At 29.8% G+C, this 25,043-nt stretch overlaps 1 protein-coding gene and 1 long non-coding RNA gene across 2 annotated transcripts; one reads left to right on the top strand and one right to left on the bottom strand.

Moving 5' to 3' along the window:
- The first annotated feature begins 4,818 nt into the window (after window positions 1-4,818).
- LOC105121594 (uncharacterized) lies at window positions 4,819-5,940 on the top strand. Its single transcript, XR_841568.1, has 2 exons — window positions 4,819-5,176; window positions 5,324-5,940. It is a non-coding gene; the product is annotated as an uncharacterized LOC105121594 (long non-coding RNA).
- Window positions 5,941-7,688: 1,748 nt separating this feature from the next.
- LOC105121593 (glycine cleavage system H protein, mitochondrial-like) lies at window positions 7,689-9,435 on the bottom strand. Its single transcript, XM_011020306.1, has 4 exons — window positions 9,216-9,435; window positions 8,981-9,069; window positions 8,163-8,333; window positions 7,689-8,043 (listed from the first exon to the last, which is right to left on the bottom strand). Exons 1-4 carry the CDS (start codon window positions 9,322-9,324, stop codon window positions 7,921-7,923), a joined length of 492 nt encoding a protein of 163 aa, XP_011018608.1. The 5' UTR covers window positions 9,325-9,435; the 3' UTR covers window positions 7,689-7,920.
- Between the last annotated feature and the right edge of the window lie 15,608 nt (window positions 9,436-25,043).

Raw genomic sequence — 25,043 nt, 5'->3', positions numbered from 1 at the left:
GCGATCATACATTGATGGCAAGATGTAGGCTACAGAAGACAGAACATCACTTGCGGAAGCCACGGATGTTGCATTCTGATGCACATCTAACCAAACCAAATGGGGGCAAAAGGCAGATCAACTCAGTAATATATATAAGCAGATCTACATGGAGATACTTCGTAACCCTTTAATTTTTTCGGTTTTCAAGATTTTAATTGATTGTACTCTTGGGAGAAGCGTGTTCAATTGAATTGTGCTGCTACTTTAAGTAGCACAACCAATAAAATGTTCTGTCCTCAATTTTTTTCCGGTTCAACTATTTTTTAATTTTATTTATTTATTTTTACTAACTGTACTATTTTGGAAAAAAAAATGACCCATTGATGACAAAATCTCTCTGCATGCATCATTTCTAGAAATCAACGAAAACATATTCAATTTTTCTATGACATAAACCTTGCTGAACGGAGGGTCACATTTGCAGGCCCTGAACGTAAGAAGGGGAAAAAATGTTCTGATGTTGATGGAACTGATTTGATAGAGCTTGCTCCAAAATATCTTCAATCTGAGGCTAGGGATAGGCCTGACCCCTAGTTTCTGTCTCCATGCAGCGGTTGCACCGCTTCTAAACAGATAGGGGTGAAAATTTTGTAACTGAGTTTTTGCAGCTTCTGACACTCGATATTCAGCAGATGTGTTTTTCTTGTCTGCGTTTTCTGACATTCTCATGGCTTGTCTAAAAATAGAGTTATTCAACCAGCCATTCTTTCTTGAACTCCATGATCACTTGATTTAAATTGCCTGGCTTTGTTACCTAGAAAACTTAGCTGTCATCAAATCAGAATATGTACTGAAATAAGAAAGAGTTCCCAAAGGTTCGTCTAACCAGACGGATCATTAACAAAAATCTATGTGCTCAGGTTTTTACTGGGGAGTTATCAGATTTTATAGTGGATTCGATCGAAATGATTATTTTACTCTTCATAATAAAAATTATATAAATTCTTTTTGGAGATAAAATTATCTTTTCATGAGATATATTTATTATTATTATATTAAATAGAGATAAAATGATCTTTTTATTTTCGTGAGTTTTTTTTTATTAATTATCTTTTCAGTTTTATTTTTTTTATTTTTATATGGAGACTTAATTCTTTTTTATTATTATTTTTTAAAAATTTATTTTTCAATTTTATTCTTTATTATTTGAATTAATTTATTTTTATGTCAGATTTGACCTTTATTTTTTTTTATTGATATAGTTTTTTTTTAAATTATTTTTTTAATTTTATCTTCCAATATTTAATCTGTTTAGAATTAGACTTCATTGATTTTTTCAGTGCAGTTATCCTGATCTTATAAATAAAATCATATTTATAGAATTTTTACTCAGATTGATATTGATGTTTTTTGTTTTTTTTATTAATTTTATTTTTTATTTTAACATTTAACATTGAGTTTATTGAAGATAAAAAAAAATTAATTTATTTTTATTTTTTTGCTTTCTATTATTATAACCTGGCCATATAGTTCCAGTTACATATTTTTCATGCTAACTTGGATTCGCTTAGGGTTTTTATATTATTTTATTTTATTGTTATATCGAAGTTATTCTTTATTATTTTAATTATTTTTATCCTTTTTAAAAAATTAATTTTCCTTTCTGATTTTCAGTCTTTAGCATTTAATTATTAAGGAATGGGCTTCGTTAATTATTTTTTTATGGTCATTCATGTCTCATGACTTGGATTACAGGTATGAGATACTAGCTTGGGATGACATTTATTTTAGTTTTAATTTTTTTTTATATTTATTTTCTTTTTTATTTTTAGCCTTTAACTTTGAGTTCATAAAATAATAGTTTTTTTTATATGTTTTTTCTGAAGATTTCCCAACCTTATTATTTGGATCACAAGTCTATGATGCTAGCTTAGATTAGATCGAGGTTTTTATTATTATTTTTTAATTTATTTTTATTTTTTGTCTTTTAGCATTGAAATTTATAAATTGAGTTTTTTTAAAAAAACCACTTGGGCAACACTTTAACATTATTTTTTAATTTAAGATAGAAATAGGCTCATCTTGTGGCAAAACATGCACCACCTATTAGTATGCTAAAATAAGAATGTGAAATGTCAAACCTTTTTCTTGTATTGTTATTCATAACCTTATTAGCACTCGAACTTGGTGAGTGCCGCAATGGTATTGGATACTTGCCACGAATATAGTTTGATATGTTGAATATCACTGAATAATTACTATCAATTACTATCAATATCAATATAATTAATTAAAAAAAGTTCAGGATGGAAAACACTTTTGATATGGACAATGGGTCGCCTCATGTTTCTTTTCTTTTCTTATTTTTTTTATCATTTTTATTCCTTTTTTTCTAATTAATACTTTTATATTATGTTGATTTAATGTTGTGCTTAGTGATTTCTTTTAATTGACTTGGTATAAGATTCTTGCATGCGGTGTTGAAAAACAAATTTAATACGTGGTGAATGCTAAATTTAATAAAATTAAAGTTAATTTTATTAATTTTTTTCAATTAAATCCTTTAAAATTATTTTTTTATGTGATTTGAATTATTTTTTAGTCACTTTAACTCTCTTTTTTTCAATTTAATTTGATATTAATTGATCATATTTCAGCAATCAAAACAGGCTATCGTAGTAATGATACTGACCATGTATATTTATTTTATTTCTTTTTATTTTTTATCTAAGAACCCATGACAAAATAAAATATTTGTTTTGTTTATTGGTTCAACCGCATGTTAAACAAATGTCTCTTTGTTTATAGGTTTATTGCAAGAGACAAGAGTAACTTAACACGTGCTAAGAGCTGGCTATGTGGCGTGGATGAACATGGATGGATTCATGAACATGTGTCCAATTGAAGATTTCAATGCCTTTCTCAATGCTTGTGCTTGAGGATTTCTAATAATAATATAAATATATAAATCCTTGGAACTTTTGTGCTCTATTTTTTTTTCTTGTAGCCATATATATATATATATAAACATATACATATATATATATATATGTATATGTATATGCATCTACATATATATGTATATATGTATATGTATATGTATATGTTTATATATAAGCCCTTGCTGATTCTCACATGCACATACCCTCACGCCATTCCCAAAGCTTCCTTGTGATGGTCGATAATCTTTTGGTCTTTGTAGCTCGGGGAGAAAAAAAACTCAGTTAATAGCTACAATTTTTTAAAAACACAAATATTTTTATATTATATTGTTATATTTTTAAATTATTTTAATATATTAATAAAATAAAATATTATTTTAATATAATTTCAAGAAAAAAAAACTACGGTTACCAAATCCTAACTTCAATTAATAAAAAAGCATGAGCGGGGTGTTTTTGTAAATTCAGCCAAAATGAAGAGTTAAAAAGGATTGGCATCACGGAGGCGCAGAACAAACGGAGACACATCGGTCGTTAGATCTATTAAAGAGGAAAAAAAGGTATGATAATATTTCCGATTTTCTTTTTTTTATTTTTTTTTTCTCTTGATCAATCAAGGATTTACCTGTCTTTTTTTCTTCTGTCTTCGTGATCTTGCTTGTCGGATCTTAATAACTACTGCTTGTATTTCGAGAAATAAACAGATAATTTTCAATCTCACTTCTTCTCATGCCCTTTTTCACCTCAGAAATCAAGAAAGAAACCTAATATTTCCTTACGGTCTCAATGATTTAATAATCGAACTTTGAGTTGTTTACCCATCGAAAGTTAGGGTTTGTGAAATTGAAATGACTGTTTATGATTGATCATAATTTCTCCTTTGTATTGGGGATCTTGCAACACAGTTTTAATTATTTTTTATTTTTCTGGGAATACATTTAATTGATTAATAATGGGTTCCATTGATGTAATTGGAAAAAAAAATTCAAGCAATTTAAGTTTTGAGTTTGAGTTGATTTTGATTGGATTCAACTTGATATTGAGATATTGACGACAAGAAAGTAAATAAATAAATATATGTACTTGGTTGGGAGAAGAATGTTAAAAAAGTGATTGGCTTGGCTAATCGTAGTGGAATCTATCCCTGGTGTTTTTGGGGGGAATGAAATAAGGAGCAACTGAAAAGGCGAAGAAAAATGGATGAGGAAGAGACTGTAAAATTCTCTCTCTCCCTCTCCTCTGTTATAGGAACAGAGAAATGTATATCAGCAGTTTGGATGAGGTAACTATTTGCTGAATTATTCGGGTGTTGTGTTGGGAGAGTGGAAACAAAAGGAAATAAATTATGAGGAAAAGAAATGAGGATAGTTTGAAGTAGTCCATTAGCAGGATTTTAACAAGGTTTTAGTCAAATCTTTGTTTTCTGTTTTTTTACAGCCCATCTGCTAGCCTTGCTGGTAGCCACTAGGTAAGCCTGATTTGAGTTTTTTTGCTGACCAGCGTGACACTAGAGGAGGAAAAAAAAATGAGCCTTTTTTTGTGTGCGTCTCTTTTCCTATTGGTTGAGTATTTCTGTCCTGTGCTCAAAATTTCAGATAGAACTCCTGGTTGTTTTTCAGGAAAAAGTCAGACATTTTATGGATAACAAAGCAGCTTGTGAGGAGATTTCTCAGGAACTTGCACGGGAGTCACTTATTGGTATATCTTATTGCCTACCAGATAAGGTTCAATATTCAGAAGGTGTGCGTCAGAGTGTCAATGACGAGGAAAAGCTTCCAGTCATAAATGGTGATGGAGCTGAAAAGTATAGATCAGAACTAATTTCCATTTCAGACAGTCAATCACCTGATACTGCAACATCACCTGTGGCATCAGATAACCACGAGGGTTAGCAAGAACCAGTCTTTCCCTGAAAACTTGTTGTAGCATATTCTTCTGGTTTAATTTCTCGCAGAACTCTTAACTGTTGTGTTATGGGTTTGATTGAACCAATGATTGGTTGTGCTGTCTGCTTCCGTTGATATCAATACAAACATGAAAATACAGAAGTTTTATGTACAGATTACAGTACTTCATCCGGTAAAAGTAGTTTTTCTATATTAAAAAAAAAAAAAACAGATGTGTTTCGGTAACTGTTTGATGCTTCTGGTGGTTTATATTGCGCAGCTGCGGCATGGATTTCCTAGGAGCTGTATGATCCTGCATGTTTTTGTTTGGTTTCTGGAATTTCCTTCTTTCTTCTTAATATAGCAGTTGAGTACGGCATATTCTCTTTCTTAACATGGACTTGAAAATTAGCATTTAGCAGAATACTCACTTTATGCTTGCTCGTTATTTTGATGAAAATGGATTTGTTGAGTTTTTTCTCTCATTCTTGTAAGTAAACAAATTTACTACAGGTGGCGAGTAGGTAAACAAATTTCATGAGGCAGTTTCTCTTGCAGAGCAGAGTTGTGGGAAGGGACAGGGTGTGTCATTAACTTCGTATTTGTTTGTTTGCCACATTAATGCTTTCAGGTGCTCCTCGAATCATTGCAGTTTTCTTGGGTGCTATATGTTTGTGTAGTTCAGTTTACACTGTCAAGTTGTTACCTATAGATTCAACCCAAGTATCAGGCGGAGCATCCATGCAGGAAGACTGCATTTCTTCTCGCAACCATTGTGGAAATCTCAACTGCCAGTTTTAAATTCCAACACATCGACATCTTCTACTTCTGCTGAATTTCATTTGACTTTTTACCCTTTTTCTTTCTGTTTTTTGAGGTAGCTTCCATTTTTCCTTCAGTGGTGCTGATAATACAAATGTTGCTGACCTGTTATAAATGTGTGGGATTAGGTATTGTAACTCTACAATATTCCTTTAGTCAGTGTTATCCGTTTGGGTTCCGGTGGAAATGAGGATATGGTACCTGGTTGGAGCAATCTCCATTACTATGTACGATTTCCACTAGCTTTTATGATTTGAATCTTCCATGGAAGAAACCCCTAAATATAGCTACATATTGATTGAATAGCATATCCACCGTGATCGAGCTAAGCTACAGTTTTTAATCAGATATGCTGCTATAATGTTTTCCAGGTCACTTTGCTAGCTCAATCCCCCAATTGCCTTGCACTACTATAAAGCTCACATTACAGAGAATTTCTTCAAACTAGGAAAATCAAATCACTATAAAGGTCCAATATTCTTAAACCAGCTGATAACAGAGTATTGCACTTGACTATTTCAAGTTTGGAAGCCATTTCTTGCTCATAGCTTCATTGTCCTCGTGATTCTGGCATGGGACGTGTTGTGAGCAGTGTACAAAGTTCAGTTAACCCTGTTCAGAAATGCTTCAACTCTTCTTCGTTTCTTTGTCCAATGAATACGTGAGGTTTAGGCTTTAGCCCTTGGCGAACTAGCCTGATAACCAATGCATTTACTTGTTTGATAGCCACGTATTGGAGATGCCAGCTGATAGTTGATATTGTTGGTTTAGCCTCTTCAGATAAGAGGCATCTCTTCTTCTCCGAGCTCTGTTGTTCATCCTCTTTATACAATATAGAAAATTATTACACTAATAGGAACAAAATTTGTACTTGTTTGTTGAAGAATTTCCCATGAATAATAAAGTAAATAAAAAGCGTTCTAAAAGCTAAATTGCTTGTAACTTGACACAAACCGTTCTTATGTAAATCTGTACTTAATTGTTGAAGAATTTCGATTAAAAAAACAGTAAACCTTCTAAAAGCTAAATTGCTTGTAACTTGGTCGTGTATGCGGTTCTTATGCAATTAGTCTTTCTAGATTACAATAACACTTTCTAAAAAGGTTGCATAACCAATAAAGGCCTATAAATTGAGACAATGGTCTCGAATTCTTTGCAACACAAGAACCTTAAGCTATAAAAGAAAGTGCTGAAGGAAGAGTAGGAGAAGGAAGGCAGAGGATGTAGAGGAGCTTGCTTTTTCTGTGTATTGAACAGCCCCCAACCCCTATTTATATAGGGGTTTTGGGATTAAAAAAAATGATGCAATTAATTAACAAAATTAATTCTGGTCTCTTTAGAAAAATAGGATAGATAAATGTGATCAGCGAGATCAAAAGGAATTATGAATTGCACTTTGGACCTATATAATGCAGCTAAGTCTCGGTTTTTTTTAAAAAATTTCTCCTTTGATAATTACTCCCGCACAGCTTGCAAGTAACTTTGTTAGATCATACTAATTTAAAAAACCATAATTTAAGAAGTTAAGATCCAATACTTGTATTAGATTCCTATTAAAATATTTTTTATAGATCTATTTGTGATCAAAACAGTAAGTAATGAAATATAAAAACTAGAATATTTAAATTTTTTTTTCCAATCTTTTTATAATATTTGAAAACTCACCTTAGCTATATATCTTGAAGAAATCCATTAAAAGTCTTTCTTGAATCTGGATTGCGTAAAAGATGGTTTTTACATGGCTGGAGTTTTGGTGAGTTCGGAGTTATGCAGAAGAGTTCCAAGAAAATAAATTGAAGTATATTAACTGCTTGTCTGGAAATTAAACGTTGGATAGAAGCGACTTGCTTTGCTTCATGAAACTTATCTCATATTGCCTATCGGCTAGGTTGGTGTTATATGGGGGCATGGATTCTCTCTTTTGTTTAACAGGAACCAGGTAGAAGAAATAAGAATACTTTCATTTTTTTTTTCTTTGATATTAATTTTCAAGATTGCATAAAATTTTCGTGAACACACCAAGCATCATGTTCATGCAACTATGGAGCAGGAAATCCGTAGAAAAGAAGAATTCAGTGCAAGGGGAGGAATGGTACTCAATTACAAGAAATTGCAGAATTACAACATAAAAAGAAAGGCAAAAGCAGAATTTTTTTTAAAAAAAGATAAGATTGAAGAAAAGTAGGAAATGATTTGTAATATAACTGACAAGAATTCAGAGAAAACTTTTTTATAGTTTTAGAATAGGTTAGTCCAGGATAATAACACATCCACAGCACACTAAGCTCCTAATGATCTTCTTCCTCGCATAGTTTTGTGTATTCCTTTGGACCCAGTAAGGATTCTATTTCTGATGGGTTGCTTGGCTTCACCTTGATCATCCATCCCTCTTCATATGGACTTTTATTTATCTTCATTACACAAATTGTCAAGATCAGGCATGCATATATAGTACAGTACAAATATTTCTCTCAGCTATTAGAAATTTATAAAGCCGAAACAATCTGGTCTTGCATGGCTTGATACTTACCAGTCCAGGAGTCTCACCAAGCTGTGTATTAACCTCAACGATCTCACCGGAGATCGGAGAATTGATATCACTAGTTGCTTTCACACTTTCCACTGCTCCAAAGCTCTTCCCTTGGCTGACAGAACCATCCGGCTCTGGCAGGTCCACGAACACTACTTCACCCAAATGGTCCTGTAAAATGTACCCGATATATCCCAAACTATGTAAGGATGTTACAAAAGGTATACGAAATTGCATTCAATTTTAATTGTCCAGAAGAAAAACAAAGTAGTTAATGCCCCTTGCTCTTGCTCTTGCTCTTGCTCTTGCATGGTGTGGTGTTGTACAAACCTCAACCATCAACCGCCGGGGTTCAAGCTTTGGTAACAGCAGCGACAGAGCAAACAGAAGAAGAAACAAGTAGAGTCACACAAAGCCTAGTAACAGAACATTTTGAATTGGTGATGCCCCTTGTATCATATATATATATATATATTTTTAATGAAAATCAGATGAGTTTATTGACTTCTTCATTCAAGAAACTCAAAAAAAAAAAGAAAAAACAGAGCTCAACTTCCATCATATCCTGCGTGGTTAAATTGTGGCTGCAGCTTACAACTTGAACAATTTTAAAAAAGAATGGCTATCGAATCACAATGGCATACAGCCATGCATTATCTAATCCAAAACCACCAGTAAAAGAATGTCTACGCAAACGAGATTCCCCACAGAAATGGCTTAACCAAGTAATGTTCTATATGAAAGAAAGAAAATACTCTACTCGGTGAGGCCAAGGAGAAATTCAGTGCTACAAGGAAGGAGATAAAAGAAAAGATGACCTGAGCATGATCGGTAATGCCAATAGTAGCCACCGAGCCTTCATGCTTCACCCATTCATGAGAAGTTGCATACTTCAACCCATCTAGTACTGCAAAACCCAACTAGTTGTAATAAATATTATCCTCCTACACTACAATAAAGTCTGCCAAATAGCTTTTAAAGGACTAAACGAGAACCCCATTTTTAACCAACAAATTGATGAAATAAACCACCGGCTGATGACAAAGAGAGTACCAGTGGAGAAGCATCTTGAGAGGGAGCATGAAGGAGAGACAGGAGCTGTGGAGGCGACTGAGATTCTCAGTGCATTGGCTGTAGAAGAAGCCCACAACCTCAGTGCCATGTTTTTTCTTGATCTCTATGAATTGATAGTGTGTATTTTTTGGTTGGCTCCAAGCCTAAGTGATAGGTTCTGTCAACATATTTCTCAGGTTTTTATCTTGGATGAATGGTGGGCAACAAAAGCCTCATCCTCGGACCTCGGCACAAAGACCCAGTGCTCTCTTGTCGTCCTCGTCGTTGTTTTTGTGCTCTCTTGTCGTCCTCATCATTGTGTTTGTGATAATATGCATACAATAATCAGCTTTGTAGTACCTAATATGTCGTCTCCTTTCTAGGAATTAATTGAGTTCAACAGGTTGTCTGACAAGTGTGGTCGTCAAATGGCATGGTTCAAATCCTATTAACTACCGGCATGTTTAGAGTCTATGGATTCAATTTAATTTAGAGGATTAAATTAATTTTATTTGCTATTTTTTTTTCAAGATATTGATTTGAATTTGAAGTAAAAAAAAAAATAATAGTGATTCCAAAGGAAATATAATATTTCACAAATACCCTTCTTCTTTTAAGTTTGATTTGATAAAAACTCCAAAAGAATTCCTCAACATTTCAAGAAAAGTTTTTGATAGAAAAGTTTTTTTAACAAATATGTATTTTTCAAGTTTTGAACAAATATTTAATAAATAATTAATATGAGATAGGTTTATTTATATCTTCTTTAAATTGTCTATATTTTATATCATTTTAAATAAATATAAAGATTCTTCTAACAAAAAAAAATAATTTAGGTAACAAAAATTATTTTTCTACTAAAAAAATAGTTAAGATTGCCCATTTAATTCATTTTTATTTTTAGCACTGCTCATTGTGGAGAGAATTGGCCGCTAAGGAAGATTAATAGAAGATTGTGGTTTAACATGGAAGAATAATAATGCTAGAGCTACTATCATTGGCAACGACCCGAGGATGATTTTATCATATTGAAGATAGCTCTCTAGGAAACCCAGGGTGAGCTGGTTTCGAGGGCCTAATTCACCATAGAGAAGGCTTGTTTGTGGTGGGCTTTACTGGATTTGCAGGATTTGGGTGTAAACTATTACCAGAATTGATGGCTTTGAAGAAGCTTGGTCTTCTTTTGGCTTGGGAAAGGGGTTACAGACGGATTCTCTGTGACTCTGACTCCATGGATGCTATAAGGTTGGTCACCGCAGGTATTGATTATGAGTTTCACAAGTTCAGAGCTCTTATAGTGGAGATATCAGAGATCTGTTGAAGAGAGATTGGCTAGTCAAGCTTCATCATACTTACTTGTAGGGAAGCAAACACCTGTGCTGGTTTTATGGCTGAGCATGCTGCAGAAGAGAAGACATCGGGTCTGAGGATCTGGGAGTCCTGGCCTCTAGGTTTGAATTTGCATCTTCGCACTGATTCGACGGGAACCTTGTTTGTATGTTAGGGCTTCTTAGTTTTTCTTCTATCTTTCCACTGTACCATAAAAAATTCACATTTATTGAATTTAATTTTTCATGTGATTAATTTTAAATAAGTTATTAAAGTTATTACAATTTGATTTATTATTATGAAGAATCCATTACGGAGTGCCAAGATCTTACTTGACATTTAATAATTAATGCAGGTTGCTTATATTATTAAACAAGTTCAAGCCATTAATTTCAATTTTCTAAAGATAACTCCTAGTAAAAAAAACAAATAAAAATATATTATTACAAAACCTAAAGCATGTAGAAAAAGCTTAGTACATATGCCTTGATTTATTGTGAATTATAAAGGTAAAATTATATGCCTTGATTTATTGTGAATTATAAAGGTAAAATTATAATTTTACCTTATCAAAAAAATCAGATGAATTGGACTTTAGGTTTGAAACTTTTTTTCGCTAAGTTAACTTATTATTCTGCATTTGTTTGGGGTAACATTTCTTTTCAAATATTTTATAACAGTTAAATTATTTTATTACCCTTAAAAGTTTTTTAAAAGAATGACCCTCGATCTAGGGGCTTTATGAGGATATCGTTTTACTATCAACAGTGTAATGCTTCGTTGTCCTTGCCGTAAAAGAAAAAAAAACCTTCATTTTAAGGGTTTAGTGTTAATTTTATAATTGTTTTTTTTGTTATTATTATTTTTTTCTTACAGGTGGTTTTATCTTTTTTTAAATAAAAAAAAATTATTAACATATTCATTAAACATGATAACACATCAACTACTCTATTATCTTCTGCTAACATGTGCTGTTGACTTCGGTGTTTACAATCATATTTTTATCTAATTATTTAATTTATTTGATGTTTTTTTTCTTTTTAGGTGGGAATGTATATGATAATTGGACTCGATTTGATATTAATTTGTTTTTTTTTCACCTTGATTTATGTGCTACCCCATGAGAAAAATTATATCAGCCTTTTAATCTATTTTTTCTTTAAATTTAATGTTTTTTTCTTAATTGTAATTTTTTTTGAAGTTTTTTTTCAAATTGAAAATTATTATCAATTTCATCCTTATTTAATGTTTTTGCCTTTTAGATTTGATCTTTATAATTTTCTTATTATTTTATTTAAAGTGATTTATAAAATTAATTTTTTTTTGTGATTTTATTTTTCATCAATTTTTGTTATCAAATCTGATTTTTATTTTTTTATTGTTATTTTTTTTTTCACTTTGACAAATATCCTCAATCTTTGGTTAAGAATTAACCTTTCTTGATTAAGTATGATAAATACATACTTGTGAATAATTTTAAATACATGTTTAAAAAATCTTGAGAATAATTAGTAAGTATTTTTAATATATTTTAAAATAAAAAATATTTTAAAAGATAATTTATACCGAGTTAGCAAATGCATGCTTGTGAATAATTGTAAGTTCGTGTTCAAAAATCGTGAGCGCGTGAAGTCGATTGTTCTGTTTGCGACATTTATTCAAAAATTGCCAGGTAAGAGAAGTTGATTACTGACTGTGATTTTAGTTTCTCTTTTGCAATAGATAGGAGGACAGAAATATTGGGACCCGCGAGAGCAACAGGCCCATCTACGAGCTGGCTCAGTATTTACTCCTCTCTTGTATTTTTATCCTCAGGCCCAGAAAAAAAAGTCAGGCTCAGCGGCTCGTTACGAACTCACTGCTAAACATGAATGGAAGTGGAAATTAGAGGAGCTTGCCGTTCATCAATGATAGGTCATTGTCGTTTTCATTAACTTAAATTATCATGAAAAGAAATGGTTGGAAGATGCTTCACCTGGATCCTACTTCATTTTCATCTTTTTTCCCAGCTTGAAATGGCGACGTTTAGTTGTCACTTCTATCTCTTTGTTCCCCAATCAACTCTCCTTTTTGTTGAAAAATCTCTATTGTAAGGTCGCCATGGTCCACGCTTTATGTATATCTTGGCTTGTATATGTTGACAGATAATTTGTCTGAAATCTTATTTTTGTTTACCAGTCTCTTATGACAACAGTTTTCACTCATAATCTTCGTAACAGTGATGATCCATGCTGATTTCTTTATGAGTGTGTATATATATATATATATAAAGACAAAGGTATATAACAATTGATACCTAGAAAGGTGATTTCTTTTCTGTGCTTTTGAAAATAACCATAATAGTTCGTCTGGTGAGGAGATCCATGCTAGTTCGAAAAGACTAGAGGAATATTCAAGTCTACGCCTTTCCGGTCACTCTCCGTGGAGGAAAGCAAGCAACCTCTCTTGCACCTAAAACGATAGTGTAAAGAGGTATTGCAAATTCAAAATCCAGCAATACAATGTGATTGGTAAGTCTATTATTGTGGGTTGACAAAATCACAAACCAAAGTTTGAATTCATGTACCTCTATGTATGTAAAGAAAATGAGGTTTTTTTTTGAAAAAATTTGAATTATTTTAGTTTTTAATTAATTTTTTTTTTTGATAATTTTAGATTGTTTTGATGTTAAAGATAATTTTCAATATATATTATTTTTATATATTTTTTAAGGTCACTTAAATTTTAAAATTTAGTTTAATATCAATAACAAATACTTACTAATAAAATATCTTAAAAAAATATTTTGGTATTATAATTGTCTGTTTAAAAATGTAATTATGGTTATTTTTTAAAATTTTATTTAAAAATATATTGAAATATTTTTTTATTTTTTAAAATTATTTTAAATATCAATAAATTAAAATAATCTAAAAATACTAAAACATATTTTTTAAAAATATATTTTTAAAATATAAAAACAAACATATTTTAAAAAACAAAAATCACAAGATCCGGCAAGCAATTAGAGATTATATTTTTGCGGTGGACAAGAAAAGGCTTGCAAGTCCTTCTCATGCATTTATCTATTAACATGACCTAAATCATCATGAATCCTTTCCAACCAAGGCTCTTCCAACACCTTCTCTTTTAAAATTCAAACTTCAAAATTAGGTCAATGCTTTTGTTTTGTTTTTTTTACTGAACTATGTTGCTATGTAAACATAAGTTTATGTGTGAGCGCACCAATATGCTTGTCTCGCACGTATGCGCAATCAATTGAAAGGAGGAAAAGGAACTCAGGTAGACAACCAAAAAAAAAGGACGTTATGATTGTGGCCGGTAGGCTTAAAGCCTTTAATCAAATTGGGAGAAGAAAAATCGTGGCTGTCAATTCTGTTACGTTTGAAATAATTGGTATATTTTGTTTTAGTTTAAAAAATAAAATAATTAAAATGGATTCTATTTCATTTTGAATCTTGACCTATTTCAAAAATTCCATCTAAATTTCAGCAAAACATATTCTAGTTCCATTCCAATTAAATTTTATTCTGTTTTGTTTTTTATATAAAAAAGCTATTGTTTAATTTTACAGTATCAGTCTTATCTTTCGATTCGATCGTTAAAAAAAACTAAAATTTTACAAAAACAATCTCCTAATTTATTTTTATATCTTAGTTCAAAATGGTCTTGCAAGAATACCAATGGTGACATTTTTATGATTTTATTCAAAATTATAATTTTGTTCAAAAATATCATTTTATCATATTTTTTTTTTAGATTGAATTTTTTCTAACTTCATCATTCAACTATCAGATTATTAAGAATTGAGTTTTATAATTTATTTTTATAATTGAACTACGAGGGATGATACTTATTTATATATTAGATTTAACCCTCTTTTTTTTTATTTTAGTAATGTGCCGCGTATATATACAGTCAAATTTGACTCCGTACGTATGGATAATACTGTGATTTAATTTTCTTTTTTTTTTTTAAAAAAAAAAAAGGCTGTTTAAATAGCTAGATTATAGCTTAATTAGCGGTAGTTGCGCTGCCAATCCTTGACGGCACGTAAGAACGAGTGAAGTCAACCATGTGGCTCGAAACGACGCCATTTTATTTTCTCTCGTCAAAGTGCACGAGACCCCATGCTCACCTACCCTCTAAAACATTATTAAAACGGCTCTGAAATTTGCAAGCACAATTGTATATGTTCTCATGTGCTGTTGCTTAAAATAACATTGCTCTTTAAATTCGGATCTTACATACCGATATCCCTAACTAATGTATTTATGACAATTGCTTTGTTATGGTCCCGATGAAAATTTAATTTGAATACGAGGGATATTGACCCTACCCGGCCGACTTGAATAAATAAATATATTTTTAACTCATGTATTAATATTATCAAACCGGACTTGAATTGACTTGAAATATATATTTATATTATATAAATACATTTATATAATATTTAGATTTTTTTAATATAATATGATATATATATATATATATCTTAATATTAACATAAAATATATATACATATCTCTCTTTGTATATGTGTATGTATTATTGATTAATAAATAATAGTAGATAATAAATATTTATTGAATACCCGAAACTCGATGGATATATAATATTTGAATATCTAAAACTTTTAATAAACAATAAGTTATGTATATCAAGGTATACAATCCACGCAGGCACCCATTATCATCCCTGGAAATAAGGATTATTGATATGGAAATGTCCTCACTTCTTAGGCTAGACTTGAAAAAAGTAGGCTGTGTATGAGTCCCTAATTCCTAACATGGTAGCAAATGAAATAAAATGCCAGGTTGCATGTAATATTTTTATTTTATTTTTTCTTCAACGAGAAATTGCTCTCTACTAAAACCAATAAATATAAATCTGGATGATTAATTACCTTCCTTTCAATGCATGTGGACCTTACTACTTAAATAGAATATGGAGTCAATAAATACCTTAATCACATGTAACGTCGTCGGTTGACTTGGATGCGATTCCCTTTTACTACTATTGATCTCTCATTAAAATGCTATGGTAGATCGATTATATTAACATGATAGTCGCATGGTTTGGTTTGTCTATTTGTCCTATCTAGGATGTGTCTGATTTTTATTTTTATTTTTATTTGACCTATCAAAATTATAATAATTACCTTAGCATGGTTGGCGGGTGTCTTCTATGGATCGATAAAGCCAAAAGAAAACCCAAATAAGGAAGAAAATAAAATATTTACACCAGGTGGTGCCTTCCCACCAACTGTGCACGTAATGTATCAAATATAAAACTATAGCTTGAGGAATCATTCAGCTTTTTTTACATTGCCTTAATGTATTAATATTAAAATAATTTTAAAAATATTATTTTAATATATTTTTAAATAAAAAATACTTTTAAAAATAATTATTTTCATAAATTTAGTTTTGACCATGCATATCTAGGTTCGGTGGTGAAAGTAACATCTTACATGTCGAATATTATATGATTTGATGGATGCTGGCTGCCATCAGGTAAGCAAGAGGGTTTAGAAAGAAAGGGGGGAAAAAACATTTCTTGTGATGAATCTTCTGTCCATGGATATGCATGAGTCAATTCTATAATATTATGCCCGTTGTATTAAATTAACGAAAGAAAGCTTAATATTTTAATCAAATCTTCGTACACGCCTAATTGAGTTTATGGCAGATAATTAATCTAGCATGTCCAATCACAAGGTTAAGTGCATAAAAGAACGAGAAATTTAATGGATGGTTCAAATCTAACTATTGAGAACATCTCCAAGTCAAGTTACATGAACACTTCAATTCAAGATAATATTTATTAAATACGGAATAAGAAAGGTAAAATCTGAATCCTTTCTCGAAAAAGATGAGAATTATGATGTCAGCAGTGTTGTTCTATTGATTATTTTGAAATAAACTTCCAAGCCTCCGTGTGTGGATTTCTATACCCTTCCCCCCCCTAACATGTCGTGTGTTAGACCACTTGAAAAGGTCGTAGTTGATAATGATATATCTGCTAGTTCAATATTAACGTACGTTAAGAGTCTCTGTCTTCCCAGAAGGAATATGAATCGTGAATATGCCTTCAAGTTCTAAATTGTATTTTTATGACCTATTTCAGTGAATTCCCATCCATGGCAAATAGCAACGGTTCTATAATAATAATATTGGAGCATTAATTTCAAAAACTTTATTTATTTATTTTTTCCGGTTGAGAGAAGGCCACTTGAGATAGGTTTATCTCTAGATGGATATTAAAAATATTATTAATGTTCTTTTTAGAATGTTTACCTCCTTAGTTAGCTGGGCAATAAAGTATTCGTTGTGACTTGTTTGGTATAGTTCTTTGGTTATTTATCTAACATGGAGATTTAGTCAGATAATTATAAAATGAGATGAGTATTAAGGAAAGTAAATTGGCTTGTATATGCATTTAAAAACATATTTTAAGAAGCAAGTGTTCTAGATATTGCTGGAGATATGTGATAATGGAGACGTGAAGAAGAAATTAATTATGATTTTTTAAGAGATAAGAAGTCATAATTAAAAATCTTGAGAAACGTTGTTTTATTGAAAAAAGTCGAGCGATAAAGTTATGGATATTATCTAATCTTAGATAGTTTCATCATAAGAATTATTCTTTGTTTTTTCAAGTTGTATCTCATTCTTCACGAGTTATCGGAGATATCTTGAAATAGTGAAGGATTCAGTCACCTCCCTCTTACAAAACCACCAATAAAGAGGCGCTGGTGGCACACTTCATTATCAGAGATGTTAAACTCCCTAGCAGTCAAAGCTCCAAGAAAGTCTCCAAAACAAAGCTATCATGAAAAATCTATTAGGGTATGTTTTTGGAATTGTTTTTTAAAGTTTTTTTATTTATAAATATATTAAAAAATATATTTTTTATTTTTTAAAAAATCATTTTTTATATTACTGTATCAAAATGATTTAAAAATTATTAATTTAAAATTTTAAAAAATTAAATTATTTTAAAAATGTTTTTGATATACAAAAACCTCTCGTTAGCCTTTTCCATATCATTTTTAATTACCAATCCAACCATTTTTATAGTTTCGACACCTTGTGAAACGAGGAACCTCTGGAGTCTCCACCATGTTATCTCTCATGGCACCGTCACGAGGCGCGCATTAACAAGTCCAAATTTAAAATATAATTTGAACACATTAACTAACTTTTTGACCACAAAAAAACGAGCTTAACTTTTAATTTAATGTCAGACTGGGCTGAAAAAAATAATAAACATGTCGCGCGGGCCCTGCCTTTTATTTTATTTTCATTTCATTAAGTTTTTTTAATTTAGTTAATATTTTTAATTATTTTTTAAGATTTTATAACAATACTTCTTCAAGCATATTATTGTAATTTATCTTTAAATTCTTTCCTATTATATTTTATATGAATAGGCTTATTCTTACCATGTGTATTTGTTATTAACAACCATAATTAATCTTTATAATAAAATAAAAAGGGTAATATAAATAAAATATTTGCATACATGTATATATATATATATATCTTCTTCTTTTTTTACTCTAGAAATATTAACTTGTGCTAATATATAATTATTAGTTATACTTTTTTAATTTATTTTATTAAGTGTAAACATAATATTTTTATTTTCAATTAAAAAAATTATTATAATGCTAAAAAATATATTTATTATGCTGGTGTGTTTCTTTGTATTATAAAGTAACTTAAAATCTTATTTGCGGGTTATACAAATAAACAGTAAAATACTATTGGAGTAGGTGTAGTGAATAAGATGACTTGAGATGTGTAGATGAAAAACTAAAGAAGTCCGACAGAGATGACATCATTTCAAAGGTCCAGTCACCAAAGTGGACCCCACGTATCAGCATTTGTCCAAGGTCGTTGACCAACTGATTCACCATGGACCCCACTCGAGCACGCACAAAGGCACAAACACTACCCTCCAGTGTTCTCTTTATTTATCAAAATCAAATCCCTCGCCTCAAAACTCTTTTATTTTTTCTTTTGTTTTTTTGACAAGTTTTTTTAATCTTAATTCCACTCCTATTTTACTTTCTCTGTACTCGAAGATATATCCCACGAGCAAACCCACAAAACAGTGAACCGCGTAAAGCGCGTGGAATATTTTTGTGTGAATTATTTATCATCCTTTTCTTTTTTTTTTCTTTTTTTTTTTTATCTTCAGTCTCTCTCTTGCCTGCCAAAGAAATCATTTTGTTTAATATTAACCGGGTCATTGCCCAAATGCCGCTTCAACAAAAAAAAAATTAATTAATTAATTAATTAATATGAAAAATTAATATCTAAATAATAAAAAATTATTTCTATTATTATTAAATTTGGTACAATAATTCAAACTTATAAAATTTTTATTTAAATCTTTAATTAATTCAAGTTTTAAATTAAATTATGTAGAAGTTATTTAATATTATTTTATAAACAAAATTAATATAAAAAAATATAAAAAAATAATAAATAAAAAAATTTATTTAAGTTATTTGATCAAATCTGCAATTAAAATTATAAACTTCATTGTTTTGAGTTAATTTTTATAATTTATTTATATATATATATATATATATATATATATATATATAAAGTGTGATGAATAGAAAGGGAAGATATCCATGAATTAGATATTTTACTATATATTTACAACATTCGCGAATATATTCAAATATCAATCATTAGCATAATTGGTTATTTTATATACAATTGTCATAAAAAACAATGGTGTGTACTGTTAATTAAAAAATCATTGCAACGTCCATAAATATATTCAAATATATAAGTGGTCGACACCATGGTACTTTGTTCGTGAATATTAAAAATTATGGATATAGTTAATGTTGGGTTTTCTTTATCATATACCTATTAAAAATAATAAAATAAAATTATTTAGAAGTTACTAGAATCTTATTAAAAAATCCTATTGTTTATAGATTTATTATTTAAAGATTTTGTATTTTTTGGTTTTCTATAGATTTATTACTTGAAGATTCAATATTTTTTGGTATTAAATAATTTTTTAAAAATTAAATTATTACAAACTACATATCATTTAATTTCTCAATCTTCAACTATAATTTACAAAAATTGTCAACATGAAATCTTCTAGATCTTTATTTTTTAGTTTAACAAATAACCTCTTAAAAAATAAAATACATGATTTTATATTTAAAAAGAATTTTAAAAACTCAACAAATGACAAAATATCTATTTGTCTGTTAAATAATATTCATGCATTATTTAAGGATAATTTTATAAATTTAATCAATCAAGTCTCTACTTGATTATTCTAGAACTAGAATTATAAACCATGAATTAAACATATTATAGTGCTTAATTTCTAAAATTACTTTCGATAAAGTCACACTTAATTAATTATCTCATTTTAATTTATGAAAAATAGTTCTTAATATGTGTGACCCTTTAGATTCTTAATATGTTGGTACAAATATAAATTATAATTATAAATAAATAAAACTAAATAAATCAAATAATTTAATTTATTATTATTTTAATAATTAATTAATTTATATTTGAAGATTAAATGCACTGTTTGACAACGTGTCATGATTCCCTAAATATTAGGAAAGTCATAAGTGTTTTGACTTAATTTTTTAGTGATCAGTTTCTCAATGTAATTATTATCCCTTCATTAATAATGTTATAATTTAGATATTTTAATATAGAATATGCGTTTCATGTCAAATCATACTTGTTCGCAATATTATATTTATTGATCATTTAAATAAGATTTAAAACTCTTTTTAAATTTCATTCCACCTTACGCAAGGATTTAACAATCAATACTATTCAAGAATATATCAAATATTTTTTCTAATTCACTTGAGATGATGAATTCTTTCTTGATCGCTTAAAACCTTCATATATTTTATATTGTATTTAATGTCTGCTAATTTTTTACCTTTAGTAGGATAACGTGTAACAAGATCAAAACACAATACTCTCTATACAAGATAACCTATTGATATCAAGTTGCAGGATCACTTACACAACTATCCGTGAATCTTTCTATAAATATAGATGATATCTTCATATAAAATCTGAGGTATCCCTTTCACACTAACTTATGAGAACAGTCGCTTCATTTAATAAAGAAAATAAAATAAAAAGTATCGACTAATAATATTATATGAATAATGTTTTTATGCAATGTAAATCAAATAATTATAACAAGTTTATAATTTTATTTATAAAATATTTTTATTTATTGAACTTTATCTTTACTCTAAATTTATAAATCAAATATTAAATTCATTAATCTAACATTATATATTTGTTATAATAGATGTTAGCAAGAGAGATCAGATTAGTTAAGTTAGATTATATTTCTCTTGGTTTATGGTTGGTTTAATATGAAATTAATTTATTAAACACATGAAAATAAATAATTAGATATTCAAAGAAAGAATTAATTATCTCAATCTTTGCTAATGACATGCATTTATCAATTGATTATCCATACTTGGTAAAAAGTTATATGTGACAAGCAATCAACTATACTATTTCTACTCTTTGATCTGCACTGAATAATAATCATGGGATAATTTTTTTCATTTAATTAATCATGTTAAAATGATTCTTATATATTTTATGTACAGACCATTCTGAAGGTAACTTGGAAGTTGTCATAATAATCTATCGAAGATAACTTGTAATTAATTTACAACAACCAATGTGAACAAACTCTTACCACTTGAAAGGGGTTTTGATTACCTACTTATTTTTTTAGTAATTTTATATTGTTTTGATATATTGATATAAATACTAATTTTAAAAAATAAAAATACATTTTTAAATAAAAAATAATTTTTTTAAAAACTAATATCTTCATCTATTAAAGTTGTTGATGGCAATTGAATAACAGCAGCTATATGAAAACTATGAGCATAAGTAAGTAATATCACGCACGCACATGTATGATGTGCATATCAACCATAATTACCAACATAATTGCACTATTAAGAACAGCAGAATCTTTAAATATGATATGCATATTAACCATAATTACCAACATAATTGCACTATTAACAACAACAGAATCTTTAAATATGATACGCATATTAACCATAATTACCAACATAATTGCACTATTAACAACAGCAGAATCTTTGAACAGGATGGAAAACATACACCAGCCTTCCTTTATGCAGTCTTATCCACCAACAATGACCCACATGATGATTTTGTACTTCCAGTAATGATAATCTGGGAGAGCAGCTACGTAGTCAACGATCCCCTTCTCCATGCTTTAACGCATCAAACTGCTTTTCTCTCGTGAGTGCCATTCATTCCATGCTAATTGCTATCTCGCATCATAAACCGAATGTTTTGGCGTCCATATGGCACATGCTGGCGCGTGACATCACATGCTCCTTGTCGTTTTGCTTCGAAAATTCTTATCAGCCACCAAACCCTTTGACTTGCGCCCAGAGGGGACGGTGGGGCGAGGGAGAGAGAGATTTCCCCGCCTTCACATGCAGAGTTCTTCCTTTTTATTTACTACTCCTATTCGAGGCTCTCTCTTCCTTTTCAATAATATTCAATAATTATATATCCTTCTAGTTGCCTTTATTTATTTTAAATAAAACTTACTTTAAAAGGTGATTGCTTCTTCTTTTTTCGTGGGGTTTAGAGATCACGACGGAGAAGAGTGAAGATGAATTCGTGTCCCGTACGTGATGATAGATTTATCATCATCGACCATGCCAGGACAAATTAATGCAACTTTCTCACCCTATTGCTTCATTCAATCCTAGCTTCCCAAGTTTTGATGTACCTTTTAGGGATTTAATGGAGTTGAATTAGTCCATTGTGGGTGGTGCCCGACACAGGCAAGTAGAAGGAGGAGTCAAGTTTTGTTAGCTACTGTTTTGTTGTAATTTGAATAAGTGCCAATAATTTGAATCATGTGTTAAATTTGCATTAATAAAAAACCAATGATAAAAAAAAAACACAAAACTTTGGAGTTAGTAATTGAGTTTAATAAAAATAAAATCACATGAAATTATGAAATTAAAAGTTAAAAAACAATTACAGGTATAAAATCATGAGATTAAAAACTAAATTGAATTTTAATCAAATCCTAAATTAAAACCTAATTAACATAGGGTTATCTAATTGACGTCACTTCATTTACATAAAAGAGTGCATTTCGACCAAAATAATTTGTTTTAGTTCATAACAATGTTGTTTTGATTAGTTTGGACAAAACAATAGCCCTAGAAAAAAACTTAGTTGTGTCACCACCTCGCATGGTCTATTTCTCCCTCATCTCTTACCCAAACAAAACAATAAACATACACTCTCACACCCTACATTTTACAATCTTACCTAGACAAAACAAAAGCTTCTTTACAACTCTAAAGCATAGTTATCAGACCCGACCCGGTAGTTGACCCGGTAAACTGACCAGGTCACGGGTCTTGTGGGTTGACCCGGGTCAACCCATATCAAGAACAAAAACACACATTAATATGATTCTTTTGACATAAAATATCACATTAATATATATGCTAGCATAATTAATAAAATAAATATCACATTAACATATAAAGTATCATAATTAATTAGCATCAATAGATTAGAATGTGCATTTATCTTCAAATAAACAAACATTTAACATAATTTAAAAATAAAAATAATAAAATAACAAGTTATTCTAGAGATATATAATTTAACATAATTAATATAAGGTGACAACATTCAAACTCTAGTTTGCATTAGAATCCATAAATCAACATTTTAACTTCATTTTGCATTAGAATCCATAAATCAACATCTTCAGCTGCATAAAGAAAACAAAAGATTTTAGAATATGTTGAACACTTAACCCTAATATAATTAAAAAAAAATGGTAGAGTACCATATTTAGAAATAACCATATTTTTTTTACACAACATCTTTACCTTGATTGAATATAGGCATCAAGTTCTTCAGTATCCATAGGAGCAAAATTTGAATCAAATACCAATGGAATTGAGCCAACCTTATTAATGCCTATCGAAACATCATCATGCTCTTGTGTATCTTCATCATCATAGTCATCTTCAATCTCATTTATATTTATCAAATCTATAATTGAAACATACTTAATCAATAAACATTATAGTCATGACACAAAATGAAAGATCAAATCTTCAATTACTTTCATTTAAAGTATCTTGAATAGTTATGGTTGATAAATCATGACGAAAGATCTCTACTTCTTTAGCTGTTAAAGATGATGGATCATCTTCTACTATCCAATTTTCAATGTCACAAAATATCTCAAAATTAATTGGATCATAATTCCTTCCTTTCCAATAATTTCTACAAAATCAAAGTTAAGGTACACAATATAAGTATCAATGATGCTATGTAATAATATAAATAACTTTTTAAGAATTAGAGAAAAGAAAATACTTTTGTTTTAATCTCAAATTATAGTGGACATAAACTAGATCATTCAGTCTCTGATGCTCCAATCAATTTCTTTTCTTAGAGTGGATGTGCTAAAAAATACTCCAATTCCTTTCGCATCGTGAAGAACTACAAGTTTGACTTAAAACTCGTATAGCTAGCTTTTGGAGATTTGGAGCACAAGTTCCATACAACACCCATCATTCATTTATATACAAAATTAATAAGTTAGATTATATCAAGATAATATTTTTAAATTACTTTGAATAAGAAAATATTAATATACCTGGAGGTAAAAGGGTGCGATCATTTTTCGCACACTCTACCAAAGTCATGTTCTGCATTCCTAAACAACTTCATTTCACTTGTAAGCTTGCTTAGCAGAATTGTATTTCCATTTGCATACTTCTCAACAACATCTAGAAGTCTAGAAATGGTGTTTATATATCTATCCATTAGATTGACATCATACTAAAATCGAGGATTCAACCAAAATCCCGTTGCATAAAGCTTCCTATACAATTGTCCATCCCATCTATTATTAATGATGTCTATAAAAGGTTGCACTTTAGTTCTTTTCTTTTGAAATCTCCTCAACATTTCTTCCTTTGCAGAATGGATAGCCTCATATAAATATCCCATAGCAGGTCTATCATCACTATCAACAATTCGGAGAACTCGAACCAATGGTTCGGTCATTCGTACAATTGATGCATATTCTTCCTAAAACCTAGAGTTCAATACACTATCAACAAACCTTTTTCCTTTGCTATCTTTAGCATAAGCAGAGCAGGCCCATTCTCTAGATGTCACCATAGCTCTCAAATTATCTTTGTGTACTAAAATGCTTTGCAAAGTTATGAAATTAGTAGCAAAGCGAGTAGGAGTAGGTCGAAGTATTTCTTTCCCTCCAGTGAACTTTCTCATCAAATATAATGGATAACAATGATTATAAATATACTTTGTAATACTAGAAGCATGATCAACAACAAAACAAACTGACTGTAGCTTACCAACATCTTGGAGTATGAGGTTGATGCAATGAGCA

Source organism: Populus euphratica, unplaced genomic scaffold (assembly GCF_000495115.2).
Source record: "Populus euphratica unplaced genomic scaffold, PopEup_1.0 scaffold25.1, whole genome shotgun sequence".
NCBI lineage: Eukaryota > Viridiplantae > Streptophyta > Magnoliopsida > Malpighiales > Salicaceae > Populus > Populus euphratica.
The sequence above is the reverse complement of the archived record's forward strand: the minus strand, read 5'-3'. Positions and strand labels throughout refer to the sequence as shown.